The sequence below is a fragment of the Microtus pennsylvanicus genome, chromosome 5, assembly GCF_037038515.1.
Source record: "Microtus pennsylvanicus isolate mMicPen1 chromosome 5, mMicPen1.hap1, whole genome shotgun sequence".
Lineage (NCBI taxonomy): Eukaryota > Metazoa > Chordata > Mammalia > Rodentia > Cricetidae > Microtus > Microtus pennsylvanicus.
The window spans coordinates 137,026,392-137,039,716 of NC_134583.1; the positions used below are offsets into that span (position 1 = coordinate 137,026,392).

Sequence of the window (13,325 nt, forward strand, 5' to 3'; positions counted from 1 at the left end):
GTGTGTGCCCACTCTTGAGCACACTGCCCTGTGTGTACCCACTCTTGAGCACACTGCCCTGTGTGTACCCACTCTTGACCACACTGCCCTGTGTGTACCCACTCTTGAGCACACTGCCCTGTGTGTACCCACTCTTGACCACACTACCCTGTGTGTACCCACTCTTGACCACACTGCCCTGTGTGTACCCACTCTTGAGCACACTGCCCTGTGTGTACCCACTCTTGAGCACAGTACCCTGTGTGTACCCACTCTTGAGCACACTGCCCTGTGTGTACCCACTCTTGAGCACACTGCCCTGTGTGTACCCACTCTTGACCACACTGCCCTGTGTGTACCCACTCTTGACCATACTACCCTGTGTGTACCCACTCTTGAGCACACTGCCCTGTGTGTACCCACTCTTGACCACACTGCCCTGTGTGTACCCACTCTTGACCATACTACCCTGTGTGTGCCCACTCTTGACCACACTGCCCTGTGTGTACCCACTCTTGACCACACTGCCCTGTGTGTACCCACTCTTGACCACACTGCCCTGTGTGTGCCCACTCTTGACCATACTACCCTGTGTGTGCCCACTCTTGACCACACTGCCCTGTGTGTACCCACTCTTGACCACACTGCCCTGTGTGTACCCACTCTTGACCATACTACCCTGTGTGTGCCCACTCTTGAGCACACTGCCCTGTGTGTACCCACTCTTGAGCACACTGCCCTGTGTGTACCCACTCTTGACCACACTGCCCTGTGTGTACCCACTCTTGAGCACACTGCCCTGTGTGTACCCACTCTTGACCACACTACCCTGTGTGTACCCACTCTTGACCATACTACCCTGTGTGTGCCCACTCTTGACCACACTGCCCTGTGTGTACCCACTCTTGAGCACAGTACCCTGTGTGTACCCACTCTTGAGCACACTGCCCTGTGTGTACCCACTCTTGAGCACACTGCCCTGTGTGTACCCACTCTTGACCACACTGCCCTGTGTGTGCCCACTCTTGACCACACTACCCTGTGTGTACCCACTCTTGACCACACTGCCCTGTGTGTACCCACTCTTGACCACACTGCCCTGTGTGTACCCACTCTTGACCATACTACCCTGTGTGTACCCACTCTTGAGCACACTGCCCTGTGTGTACCCACTCTTGACCACACTGCCCTGTGTGTACCCACTCTTGACCATACTACCCTGTGTGTGCCCACTCTTGACCACACTGCCCTGTGTGTACCCACTCTTGAGCACAGTACCCTGTGTGTACCCACTCTTGAGCACACTGCCCTGTGTGTACCCACTCTTGAGCACACTGCCCTGTGTGTACCCACTCTTGACCACACTGCCCTGTGTGTGCCCACTCTTGACCACACTACCCTGTGTGTACCCACTCTTGACCACACTGCCCTGTGTGTGCCCACTCTTGAGCACACTGCCCTGTGTGTACCCACTCTTGAGCACAGTACCCTGTGTGTACCCACTCTTGAGCACACTGCCCTGTGTGTACCCACTCTTGAGCACACTGCCCTGTGTGTACCCACTCTTGAGCACACTGCCCTGTGTGTACCCACTCTTGACCATGCTACCCTGTGTGTACCCACTCTTGAGCACACTGCCCTGTGTGTACCCACTCTTGAGCACACTACCCTGTGTGTGCCCACTCTTGACCACACTACCCTGTGTGTGCCCACTCTTGAGCACAGTACCCTGTGTGTACCCACTCTTGACCACACTACCCTGTGTGTACCCACTCTTGACCACACTGCCCTGTGTGTACCCACTCTTGAGCACACTGCCCTGTGTGTACCCACTCTTGACCATACTACCCTGTGTGTGCCCACTCTTGAGCACAGTACCCTGTGTGTACCCACTCTTGACCACACTACCTTGTGTGTACCCACTCTTGAGCACACTACCCTGTGTGTACCCACTCTTGACCACACTGCCCTGTGTGTACCCACTCTTGAGCACACTGCCCTGTGTGTACCCACTCTTGACCATACTACCCTGTGTGTGCCCACTCTTGAGCACAGTACCCTGTGTGTACCCACTCTTGACCACACTACCCTGTGTGTACCCACTCTTGACCACACTGCCCTGTGTGTACCCACTCTTGAGCACACTGCCCTGTGTGTACCCACTCTTGACCATACTACCCTGTGTGTACCCACTCTTGAGCACACTGCCCTGTGTGTGCCCACTCTTGACCACACTGCCCTGTGTGTACCCACTCTTGAGCACACTGCCCTGTGTGTACCCACTCTTGAGCACACTGCCCTGTGTGTGCCCACTCTTGAGCACACTGCCCTGTGTGTACCCACTCTTGACCACAGTACCCTGTGTGTGCCCACTCTTGAGCACACTACCCTGTGTGTACCCACTCTTGAGCACAGTACCCTGTGTGTACCCACTCTTGACCACACTACCCTGTGTGTACCCACTCTTGAGCACAGTACCCTGTGTGTGCCCACTCTTGACCATACTACCCTGTGTGTGCCCACTCTTGAGCACACTGCCCTGTGTGTACCCACTCTTGAGCACAGTACCCTGTGTGTGCCCACTCTTGAGCACACTGCCCTGTGTGTACCCACTCTTGACCACACTACCCTGTGTGTACCCACTCTTGAGCACACTGCCCTGTGTGTATCCACTCTTGACAGCTCCATGCTCCTCTCAAGAGAACGCTACACTCCCTCAAGTCTCCTTCAGTTCCCCAACCTCTACCCTCTCACCCAGCCTGCTCATCCTTTCTCTACATTATTTCTCCCCCATCTTTTCCCAAGGGCAACCTTAGTGTTTAACCTTTCTACATCCTTCTCTACCTGGATCCACTAGTTTCTGTAGAGCCGAACATGCATCACACTTGCTAGTGTGGCCAGTCAACCACTTCTGTCTTGCCTAGCCTATATGTTTAGAAATGCAGAATGGTATAATTCTCTAACAATTTCTCTACAGGCTAAGTATCTATCCTCGTTTCTCATTTATGAAATAGGGTAATTATTATCCACCCAACTCCAAAACATTTGCTAGCTAAGTATTTATTGTGACTTTTATGTGCAAAACCCATTCACTTATCCAATAACTATTTGCTGAACATCTAATCAATTAGAGTTGAAGTTGTGGATGCAGAATTGAATAAGACATGCAATCCCTGTCCTCATGAAACACAGAGGCCAGTGGGTAAGAGAGGGAAGAACCCGTTACATAGTGGTCCGAGTCCAAACAATTCCAGTCTTTCATTAAAATATTAAATGAGGGTATAATTCAACTGGTAGACTGCTTGCCTGGCATGTGAGAAGGCTGGGGTTCCATTCCCAGCACCACATTAACCAGACATAGTGGTTCACGCCTGTAATTCCAGAACTCAGGAGGTAGGTGAAGAAAGACCAGAAGTTCAAGGCCATCCTCCACTACACAGCCAGTTTGAGGCCATCCTAGGATACATAAAAAGTCTCCCATTAAAAAGAAAGAAAAGAAAAAGAAATTAAACGGGGTCTGGAGATAAAGTTAGTTTAGTAGCTGCATCCAGATGGTAAGCCCAAAGAACTAAGCTGAGCTGAGGAACAATGAGAAGAAGAAAGTCAAATGGGTCAGCCCTAAGGGATGGGATTTGAGGTCCAGGATTCAAGTGGGCAAGGAGTTCAGAAAAAAGAACAGGCTCTTGGGGATGTGGATGTAGAGCATCGTTTTCCTTAGGATACAGGACCCACACATACCATAATGGGTGAAGGCGGTGTCTACAAATGGAGGTGGGCGGCTAGGAGGAAGGGCAGAGGGATGGAAGCAGTGGCAACACTGGGGACTCGTTTTATATAAGGATCTTCTAAAAAACCAGCCGTCAGCAGCTAGCTCTGCAGTGGACAGGAAGGTGATTCAGCCTCCGCTTCCACCATCAAAGGACTTGCAATCAGCCAGGAGGGTAGGTCAAGAGTGAAATCATTCTGAGAGAGAGAGAGAGAGAGAGAGAGAGAGAGAGAGAGAGAGAGAGAGAGAGAGAGAGAGAGAGAGAGAGATCGCTTGGCGAGTCCAGAAGAGGGGAGTGTCGGTCCGGGTTATGTAACAGTACAGACTCCCATATTTTATTCACCTACACCCAACAGTACAACTATGGAAAACAACTGTTCCCAAATGCTTCTTCACTCTCGGGGTTATTTTAAGTGATTGCAAGCAGACGGGACAGGTAGGATTATGCTTTCTAGAAGAGCAACGGAGGCATAGAACTTTTAAGCAACCCGCTTCCTGTTGGGAACATAAAACAGGCAACGGTAAAATGAGAACACTCTGTCCCCTTCTGTCTCGGCCCACTCCTGCGCCATCAAAGTATCTAGAACACAGTAAATTCTATCATTGCGTATGGTTCCAGACTGGCACAGGATACGGGGAGCCCTCTGCAGAGGCCATGGACCCAATGACCTTCCCAAGCGCTGCTTCGGCGTCACCTCCACCAGCACCCTGGGTCTCTCCAAAGCATCACTAACTATCCTTACTGCCTACATAGAGTTTTCCTCGCAGAGAATTCACCCTCAGTAATCTCCCCGGGAAGGGTGTGCAAAGCTGTTTCTGAGAGGATCACGAGGCGTGCGGCAAGCACGCTGATGGGTTGGAATGGATGCTTTCCCGGGACCTCCACGGCTCAGGAAGGGCACCCTGAGCTCTTGCATCCCTTCTCCCTCCTTAAGGAACAGATAAAAGTAGCGGGTACCGCTCCCCAGCTTCTGCAAAACGAACTCAAACAACCGTTAAATGCTACCCCTGTCTGGGAGAAACACTAACAAATGAGGCTGGAAGAACACTGAGAACGAAGCGCAAAGAAGCGCGCGGGATAACGATGGAAAGCAAAGGGTTTCTTGCACTGAGGGCAGGAAGCCTCGCGAGATCTAGGGGTCGGGAATCTCGTTGCGTTGCCTAGCGACCAAAAGACGCTGGCGGGCCCCCTTAGCGAAACCCCCGCTGGAGCCCTGAGAGTCCTACCATGGGGGAAGAAGGCAGCGGCCGCAGCTGTGGGATCACCAGGGACCTGCAGAAGCTGAAGCAGCAGGCGATGGCGTACTACCAGGAGAATGACGTCCCCCGCAGGCTGGAAGAGCTGCTCAACTCCACCTTCTACCTCCAGCCCGCGGACGTCTACGGGCACCTGGTAGGGACCTGCGGCCAGCTCCCCTCCTTCCCCCTCCCCTCCGGCCCACGCTGCGGCAGCGCGCTGCGCTTGCGCCGTGGAGTCGCGCCTGCGCGCTGCTGGGGCCAGGCGGTCAGTGACCCGAGCTGGGAGGATGCGGAGAGGGAAGCCGGTATATGTTATCCCGGGGACCGAAAGTTGAGGCGCAGAAGCGAGAGTCGAGGGGGACACTGGGCAGCCCTGTAGCCTGGGAGGCTGTCCCGAGCTTGCGGGCTTCTTTACGAAGCAGGGAGCCCGCCCGTCTTTGGTTTTCTAAAACACAGACCTGAACGCCAAATTCGCCTCTGCTGCTTCTGTCAAGGATCGGGACTGAGCTGTGACTAGGCCGCAGCCCACCCCCGAGCCTCATTCCTGGCTTCCACTGCCTCCAGATTTCTCAGATGCCAAGCCTAGGCACCAGGGTTTGCATACCTCATACACCCTTCTTTTGCTAGGTACCCAACTTCACGGGCCAGTGAATTCCAAAACTGCAGATTTCGCTGGAGGCTCTCTCCACAGGGCTCTGGATTTTGCGTCCTTGAGCTCTCCCAGGGCGCCTCCTCCAGTTGGCTGTTGAGCTTTTGTTAAGAGGGGAGCCCTGTGCCTCAGAGACTGTTTTGGGGATAGTGAGTTAGGGTACCACTTTGCTATCTCAGTCCCTAGAAACTCTCTGCATGGTTAAAACAAGACCAAAAACACCCAATTCCTCTTTCTAACTAAAGAACTTGTGCCTCGGTATTTAAGTGACAGTGGTACACAGGAACATTTGTGAAGTGGGTGAAGGCATGATAAGGACTTCAGTCCCTAAGGCCTCTTGCTAAAGGAGCTGTTAACATTCTCTGGTCTCAAACCCTGTCTCATAGGCACTCAGTGTGCAAAGCTAGACACTCACACTTTTGTTTCCGCGTGGGATGGTCTCCCCAGTGTGCTTAGCAGCTTGGCACTGGTTTGTCCAGCTCTCTGGAATCTCCCGTACCTTGGTTAGGGACGGCCCTAGTTCTCTTTCTATTTTTTTTTTTTTTTTTTTACAACATTCCGACCAAAAGCAACTTAGGGAAGAAAGGGTTCGCCTGGCTTACATTTCCATTTCATAGTCTGCCGTCAGCAACATCGTCTGAGCAGGAATCAAAGAAGCGGCCACGGGGGAGTGCTGCTTACTGGTTTGCTACCCATGGCTTGCTCAGCCCTCTTTTTTATACCACTCAGGTCACCCTGCCCAGGACACACATCGATCTTGGATCCCTTCCAAATGACTTGTGCTCTGCCACTTAAGAGAAACTGGAATTACTAAGACTCCCCAGAGGCCTTTTAGTGAGGTAGACTATACATCAGCGATGACAGGAAAGACTGTTGTTGTCTTTAACTTCACTCTTCAGAAGCCAGACGCCTGTTTGGGAGTGAGAGGTGGGATGGGGCGGGGTGGGATAAAACCAGCCCCCTTCAGATTTCTTCAATCTGAACGCATCATGCTGTTGTAAAGATCAGTAACTTCCATGACTTGGAAAGAAGTGTCAGGGAGTTGGTTGACTTTGAACTTACTAGGGTTAGGGGTACTAGGTCTGCTGATGAAGATGGCTCTCTGCATTCTTGATGAGAGATCAATGAGAATACAACACAGCACCCCCTGGGCTGGAGACTCTGCTCCAGCGTGGGCTGTCCTAGCAGAGGTGTGGAACTCATCCAGATCTGGGAAGTGTTGTAGGACAGAGAGTCAGTGTGCCTGGCCTTTGTAAGATAAATCCGATGTGGTTTCCTGATTTTTGCTTTTGTGTGTGTCTTGAAGGCAAACTACTTTTCTAAACTTGCAAAGCCTCCCTCCATATGCAAAGTAGCGGGAAAAATCATACTGGATGGACTGGGACTTCCTACTCTCCAGGTGGAAATCTCCTGCACCATCCAAAACTTCCCCAAGGTATGAGGCAGCTCAACGTTGCTCTTTAATGTATCCTACCCAGCTCTGTACTTAGTAGCAAGAATTTCCAAACTGCAAAAACGTAATGTTTTGGGATTCAGTATTTGTGAAGCAGATACATGTTCATCCATATGCTTCTTATTCACGAGTATCATATATGCTTGAATCATACAATCAGCAATGTAGTGTGGCTTTGATAAAAGTCATGACATGCTAACCTGAATTCAATCCCAAGGAGAGAAAGGAAAGGAAAATACCTTTAATATCCTGACATTTCAATGCAATGCATTCTATATGTCTACATTTGGGTTTATGTGTTCGAGAATATGTAGAATAATGATTTAAGTAAAGAAAACAATGTAAATAATTTTAGTGGCTGGATGTCGTGGTACACTGCTTTAATTCCAGCACTCAGCAGGTAGAGGCCAGGAGGACCAGTAAGCAGTTGAAGGCGATCTTCTGTTACACTTAGTGAGTTCAAAGCCAGCCTGAGCTACTTGAGACTTAAGGACCAGTAGTAGCTCGGGATTCTTAGGAGACTTATTTGTCCCAGAAGGACAAAGGGCAGGGAATAAGAGACAAAGACGGGAGATAGAGGGAGAAGGGGAAGGGGTGTTTGTCTCAGGAGGACAAAGGACTGCCTCTGGACAGGGAGAGGGCAGGCATAGCCTATTGGCAAATGGCGGTTTAATAAAGGCAAAATGGGAAACCCCATGTTAGGAGGATGAGGTGTTTTATTTTAATTGGACATGTTAATTAGGTGAGCCAAAGGTAGCTTCTGATTGCTAGACTTTGGTACTTTAATAGCTGGACCTTGGTAGTTAGCCTTAGGAGGAGGAAGTGGCCAAATAAGGGCATAAACCTTGGTGGGCAGCTTTAGGAATATCATCTAAGGAATTTTAGAAGGCAGAGGAAATGGGGGAGAAGGACAAGGCTGGCTAGAGTCCCTTCATGGATTCTATCTCAAGAAAATAAAAGTAAATTTAAAAATAAAAACAATTTAACTGTTTAATTCATGTGGTTACCTACCTTTTATAAATAAAATTGCCACAGCCTGTGAGAGGAGAAGAATAAGGGTAAATTGTAGCTAGTTTTTTTTGGAGAAGTAGTGTTAGGGAAAGTTCAGTGTGGGACTTTTAGACCAGTATTTTATCAAGAGAATAATTTGAAATGGTTCATGAAGTCAAATTTCTCAATATTTCAACAGGATGCAAATATAGAGAAAAATTATGTGTTGTTTTCTTCCTTGAAGTAGGTGATAAAATACCATTAATGTTAAATGCTAGATGAACTCAGTTTCCTGTCTCCTGGGAGAGGCGGAGAAAGTGTGGAACCCGTTTGTGTCGTTGCCAGTACATCTGTTCTGTGGTGATACCTGCGCACTTTGAAGTCGCAGAGAACGCCCCGCCAGAGGTGGCGGACGCCGAGGAGGCAGAACGGCACCTGGCAGTGAGCACGGCTCTGCAGTGGGTCAATGAATGCATGACAGAGGAGCTGTGGGGTCTGGTCCCCTCCAACCAGGCAGAGGTGGACCGCAGGCTCAGGTAACAGCTGGGTATGAGTGCCTGACTCGTGTCTTTGCGTTTCACCTGCCAATAAAATGGCCCCAGGCAGCAGTGTTTCTTAGACCTGTGTCACTCAAGTCCTGTTTTACCCAAGAAATTTAAAAACCATTGGTGTGCGTTTGCGTGCATACACGAGTGTGCGTGCTGTGAAGGTCAGAGTTCAAGGCCAGTGATTTTTTCCTTCGTCATTCTCTACCTCGTATTTTGGGACAGGGATCCCGCTTTTACCTGGACCCCACCTATTCAGCTAGACTTTAAAGTTTTATTTTTTTCATTTATATGTATGAATATTTTCCCTGTATGTATGTGTACCACATGTATGCCCAGAGGAAGCAGAAAAGGTCGTCATTGGATCTCTTGGAACTGGAGTTATAGGTGGCTAGGAGCCACTGTGTTGGTTCTTCCTATGACTGTGACCCTTTAATACAGTTATTCATATTGTGCTGAACCCCAACCATAAAATTATTTTTGTTGCTACTTCATAACTTTTGCTACTGTTATAAGTTGTATGTAAACATCTGTGTTTTCCAGGGATCTTAGGCGCCCCCAGTGAAACAGTTGGTGTAGGAGTTTCTTCTGTTTATGTGTTGCTTTCACTGGTTAATCAATAAAGAAACTGCTTGGCCTGATAGGGCAGAACTTAGGTAGGCAGAGAAGACAGACCTGAATTCTGGGAGGAAGGAAGCAGAGTCAGGGACAGACACCATGGAACCGTCAGAGACAGACATGCTGACTTTTTCCCAGTAGGCCACTGCCATGTGGTGATACAGATTAATAGAAATGGGTTAAATCAAGATGTGAGAGTTAGCCAATAAGAGGCTAGAGATAATGAGCCAAGCAGTAATTTAATGAATACAGTTTCTGTGTGATTATTTCGGTGTAAGCTAGCCAGGCAGCTGGGACAAACAAAGCCCCGTCCCCTTGTAACAAACAGTGACTCCACCCAGGGGGCTATAACCCACAGGTTGAGAACCACTGGTGTAGGCGCTTGAACTGAACTGGGTCCCCCACAAGAGCAAGATGCTCTCTTACCTGCAGAGCCATCTCCCCTCCCCTCACGCGACAACTTTTCTATGAAACCCAGGTCAGCAGCTGAAGCAGTGCTTTTGAAAATCAAACATTCTAATATACAATCTGAAGAGACACGAATTCATTGTTTACCTGTTGGGGAGATAATAAGTGTTTTTGGTTTATATAATTAAACCATGGTGTTTCTATAAGATCAAGAAGCTTGTATATACAATAAATCACTACAATTTGTAATGTACAATGGCCTTAAACCGGAGGTGTTTCAGGCGGGTTCATTGGTGTGGTGTGGCAATGCAAAGCACACATACATGTTCAGACCCAAAGTCACAAGGGTCTGCTGCTCCAAGCACCTCAGATTCATTGAGTATTTGATTTGGAATGAATTTTCACTCCTAACATGTTCAGAAACCTTCCAGTATTACCAAATAGTCCGCAAGCCCCAGCATTCATTTACCTGACCCCACGGGAAGTTGCGACCCACAGAGTAAGAGGCTGGACTGTAGAACTGGGGAAAGGGACAGTTTAAGAAGCAAGTGAAAACAGTCTGGTTTTCTCCTGTTCCCTGTGTAAGGTGGGGCCAGCCTGCAGCCTCTTCTGCAGGGAACTTCTCAGATTAAGGACCAGGTTATCAGAGAACGGCCAACTTTGAGGCTTCAGACCCTTGCCTGCGGACACCTGGCTGTCGCTTACATTCTGCACTCCAGACACAACCCAGGCTTAGACCTTTAGCCATGCATTAAGGTGTGTTTTTTTGTTTTGTTTTGTTTTTTCACTCTGAAAATCAGAGAACTAACTCAGGCTGAGTGCTATTTGGCGCCACACGAGGTCTTGGGTTAGAGTCGTCTTTCCTTCACACAGGTGCAAGGCGTCAACAGCCTTGGCCAGGCCAGGTCAACACAGCCTCTTTTCTAGTTCTGTTGCATGGCCTTGAGCAATGCACGTTGTGCTGTTTGCCTCAGAGTTGGTTAATGACAAAAAAACAAACAAACAAACAAACACTTTGAAAGGCAATTTTTTTTTGTCTTTTTTGAGTTAAATGAACCACTCTCTCCTTACTTCTATTTTTTTGGCTACAGCTTCTACTACTTTATTGCATATTTTCTTCTGGAGGTTTCCCTCCCAAACCTCCTATCTGGACTGGTTCATGTAGTTTGTGAGTTAGACAGGCATCTACAAGCAGGTATCTTCTTTTGTCCAAACTATGGGTCCTGGTGGATAAAGGCAGTCTTTGGCACGACAAGACAATATCAGGGGTTTCCTGTGATGGAGGTTGCCTCTTATTTCAGCAGGAAGAGCACAGTTATGTCAGACAGCCAAACTGTGGAAAGTTTGATTTCTAAGGGTCCCTTTCAATCACTTTCCACCTCTGGGGTCAGGCTTCTCTTCTGTGGGTTCCTCAAGTACCCTTTTGAGATGTGAGCGATGAACCCAGGCAGAAATACCAGCGACTTTAATAGCAATTCGGAGTCCGGAGAATCACAATGTAAGGTTCTTTCCGTCTAGGTTCAAGCAGGTCAGTTTTGAAGTGAGCTGTTGGGTTTAGCCACTTTAATCACTGTGACTTCCCCAGCTCCAGGTTCTTTATGAGTAATGCCATGAGGACTCTGTGCCCTTCTCCCCAGAGAGCAATGAGTGACCAGACCAAGCAAGAGAATTGTTTTTATGATGATTCTTTACCAGCAACTTCAATATCCAATGCATCAATGGGGTTTACAGTCTTAATAGGCATGGGGGATTGATGAAGGGAACACACAGGCAATTCAATAGCACAATTATTAACCCTACTAATCCTAATACTTAAAACCAATTCATAACCTCAATTCAGCTCATCAATTATTCATGAAGCACTTCTTAACCTTAATGCAACTTATCAATTAACATTTCCTAATACTAATACCAAACATTAAACATATGTATGAAAATATTGATTTCCCTTAACATTTCATGCTCTAATATTAATACTATTGTTTCAGTAACTTTTAACAACTCACACTGTAAACACATGTTACAAAGTGCCCTACTTAAATAATCCTGCTAACACACACACACACTATGACCTGATCTGTTCTGTAAAGGGCTGAAAGGGACTGTTAGGTTTCTTCCAGCTGGAAGTCCAACTGCACTGTGTGCTTGATCATGAAGCTTGCTTGACAGCATAGTCTGTGTGGTCTGGTGATAGTAGCTTATCTCGGGATGCAGGACGTTTGGAGGATTCTGTTCTCGGGAGGCTGGCATTCGATGTTCTGCCCTCAGGCTGGTACTGGGTGCTCATTACAGTTTTTTTTTTTTTTTTGGTTTTTTTCGAGACAGGGTTTCTCTGTGGCTTTGGAGCCTGTCCTGGAACTAGCTCTGTAGACCAGGCTGGTCTCGAACTCACAGAGATCTGCCTGCCTCTGCCTCCCGAGTGCTGGGATTAAAGGCGTGCGCCACCACCGCCCGGCCTCATTACAGTTTTGAAGTGACAGACGAATAATACAGCATCTCCAGGCTGGAACAGGTGATCAGGTGGACGGTACCCAACAGGTTGAGCAACCTGGACCCGAGGGATAATCTTTATCCAAAGTTAATTGCAGTCCTTTTAGGGACTCAGAGGTTGGAGTGAGGCAATCTGGTAACAGTCTGGCCTGTACTCAAGGGATCATGGGAAATGGTCATCCATAAACTAATTCATATGGGGTGAACTTTTCTCCATATGGGGTACATTGGACTCTGAGAAGGTCATAAGGCAAAAGGTTGACTAGTTACCGCTAGTTTCAAGAGGCTATTTAGTTAAAATCTCCTTTAAAGTTATATTCATCTTCTCTACTTTCCTGAGCCTTGAGGATGATACAACGTTTTCAATAATTTATGTTAAGAGCCTTAGAGAGCAATTAGGGTAACTTGGCCTTGATGGCCAAGACATTGTCGGATCCTAGAGATATGGGAGGCCATATCTGGGAATAATTTCCATTATTAATTTCTTAGCTACCAATTGGGCCATTTACATTCGGGATGTAAAGGCCTCTGTGCACCCTTTACACAGTACTGACAAGGACCAAAAGATATTTGTAGCCATACAGTCCTGGCTTGACTTCAGGGAAGTCCACTTCCCCAAATTCACCAGGTGCTGTACCTTGACCCTGTTGGCCTGGGGGAAGTGTGTTCTTTGCCTTCACCTGGGCACAGGTCAGGCAGTGTCTGAAATGCTCCGAAGTTCCCAGTGTCCAGGTAGCCAGACGTGAGGGGAGATGATTTCTGAGAGCTTCCTAGGTGTGACAAGGGCATGGTAGGATGCAAGGCAGTAGTTAGTCAGTACTGGCCGTCCCGTTGGCGTGCAGATTCTCCCATCAGACAAGATCCACCGTCTGTTGTGACCCCCTCTGAGCCCCCAAGTCAGAGCATCTTCACTGAGGCAGAGTGGGGGCTCGGGAAGAGCAGACAGTTCCAGGGCTGCTGTAGGAAGTCTTACAGCTCAGACAACACAGGGCAGTCCGGGGCTTTGGCAACTTGGTCTGCATGGTTGTTATCCTGAGTTTGGGGACTTTTGTCCTTTTGGTGTCCTGGCCAGTGAATAATGGTCAGTTCAGTGGGCGGCCAGATGGCCTCTAGCGAGTGGACAATTTAATGCTTATTTTTAATAGTCTTTCCTTCTGTTTGTATTTCTGTCCATGAACATGAGCTGTG

General features: G+C 48.4%; 2 protein-coding genes across 2 annotated transcripts in view; one reads left to right on the forward strand and one right to left on the reverse strand.

Annotated features, from left to right (window-relative positions):
- The window catches only part of Hspa12a (heat shock protein family A (Hsp70) member 12A), a 149,747-nt gene extending 144,639 nt beyond the window's left edge, over positions 1 to 5,108 (reverse strand). The window contains exon 1 of the mRNA XM_075974542.1: positions 4,973 to 5,108. Within this exon, the coding sequence (XP_075830657.1) occupies positions 4,973 to 4,975 (3 nt within the window). The 5' untranslated portion in view covers positions 4,976 to 5,108. The remainder of the gene's footprint in view (positions 1 to 4,972) is intronic.
- Eno4 (enolase 4) overlaps positions 4,837 to 13,325 on the forward strand; it is a 39,824-nt gene continuing 31,335 nt past the window's right edge. The window contains exons 1-3 of the mRNA XM_075974548.1: positions 4,837 to 5,138; positions 6,940 to 7,068; positions 8,422 to 8,612. Coding sequence (XP_075830663.1) covers positions 4,974 to 5,138; positions 6,940 to 7,068; positions 8,422 to 8,612 — 485 coding nt within the window. The 5' untranslated portion in view covers positions 4,837 to 4,973. The remainder of the gene's footprint in view (positions 5,139 to 6,939; positions 7,069 to 8,421; positions 8,613 to 13,325) is intronic.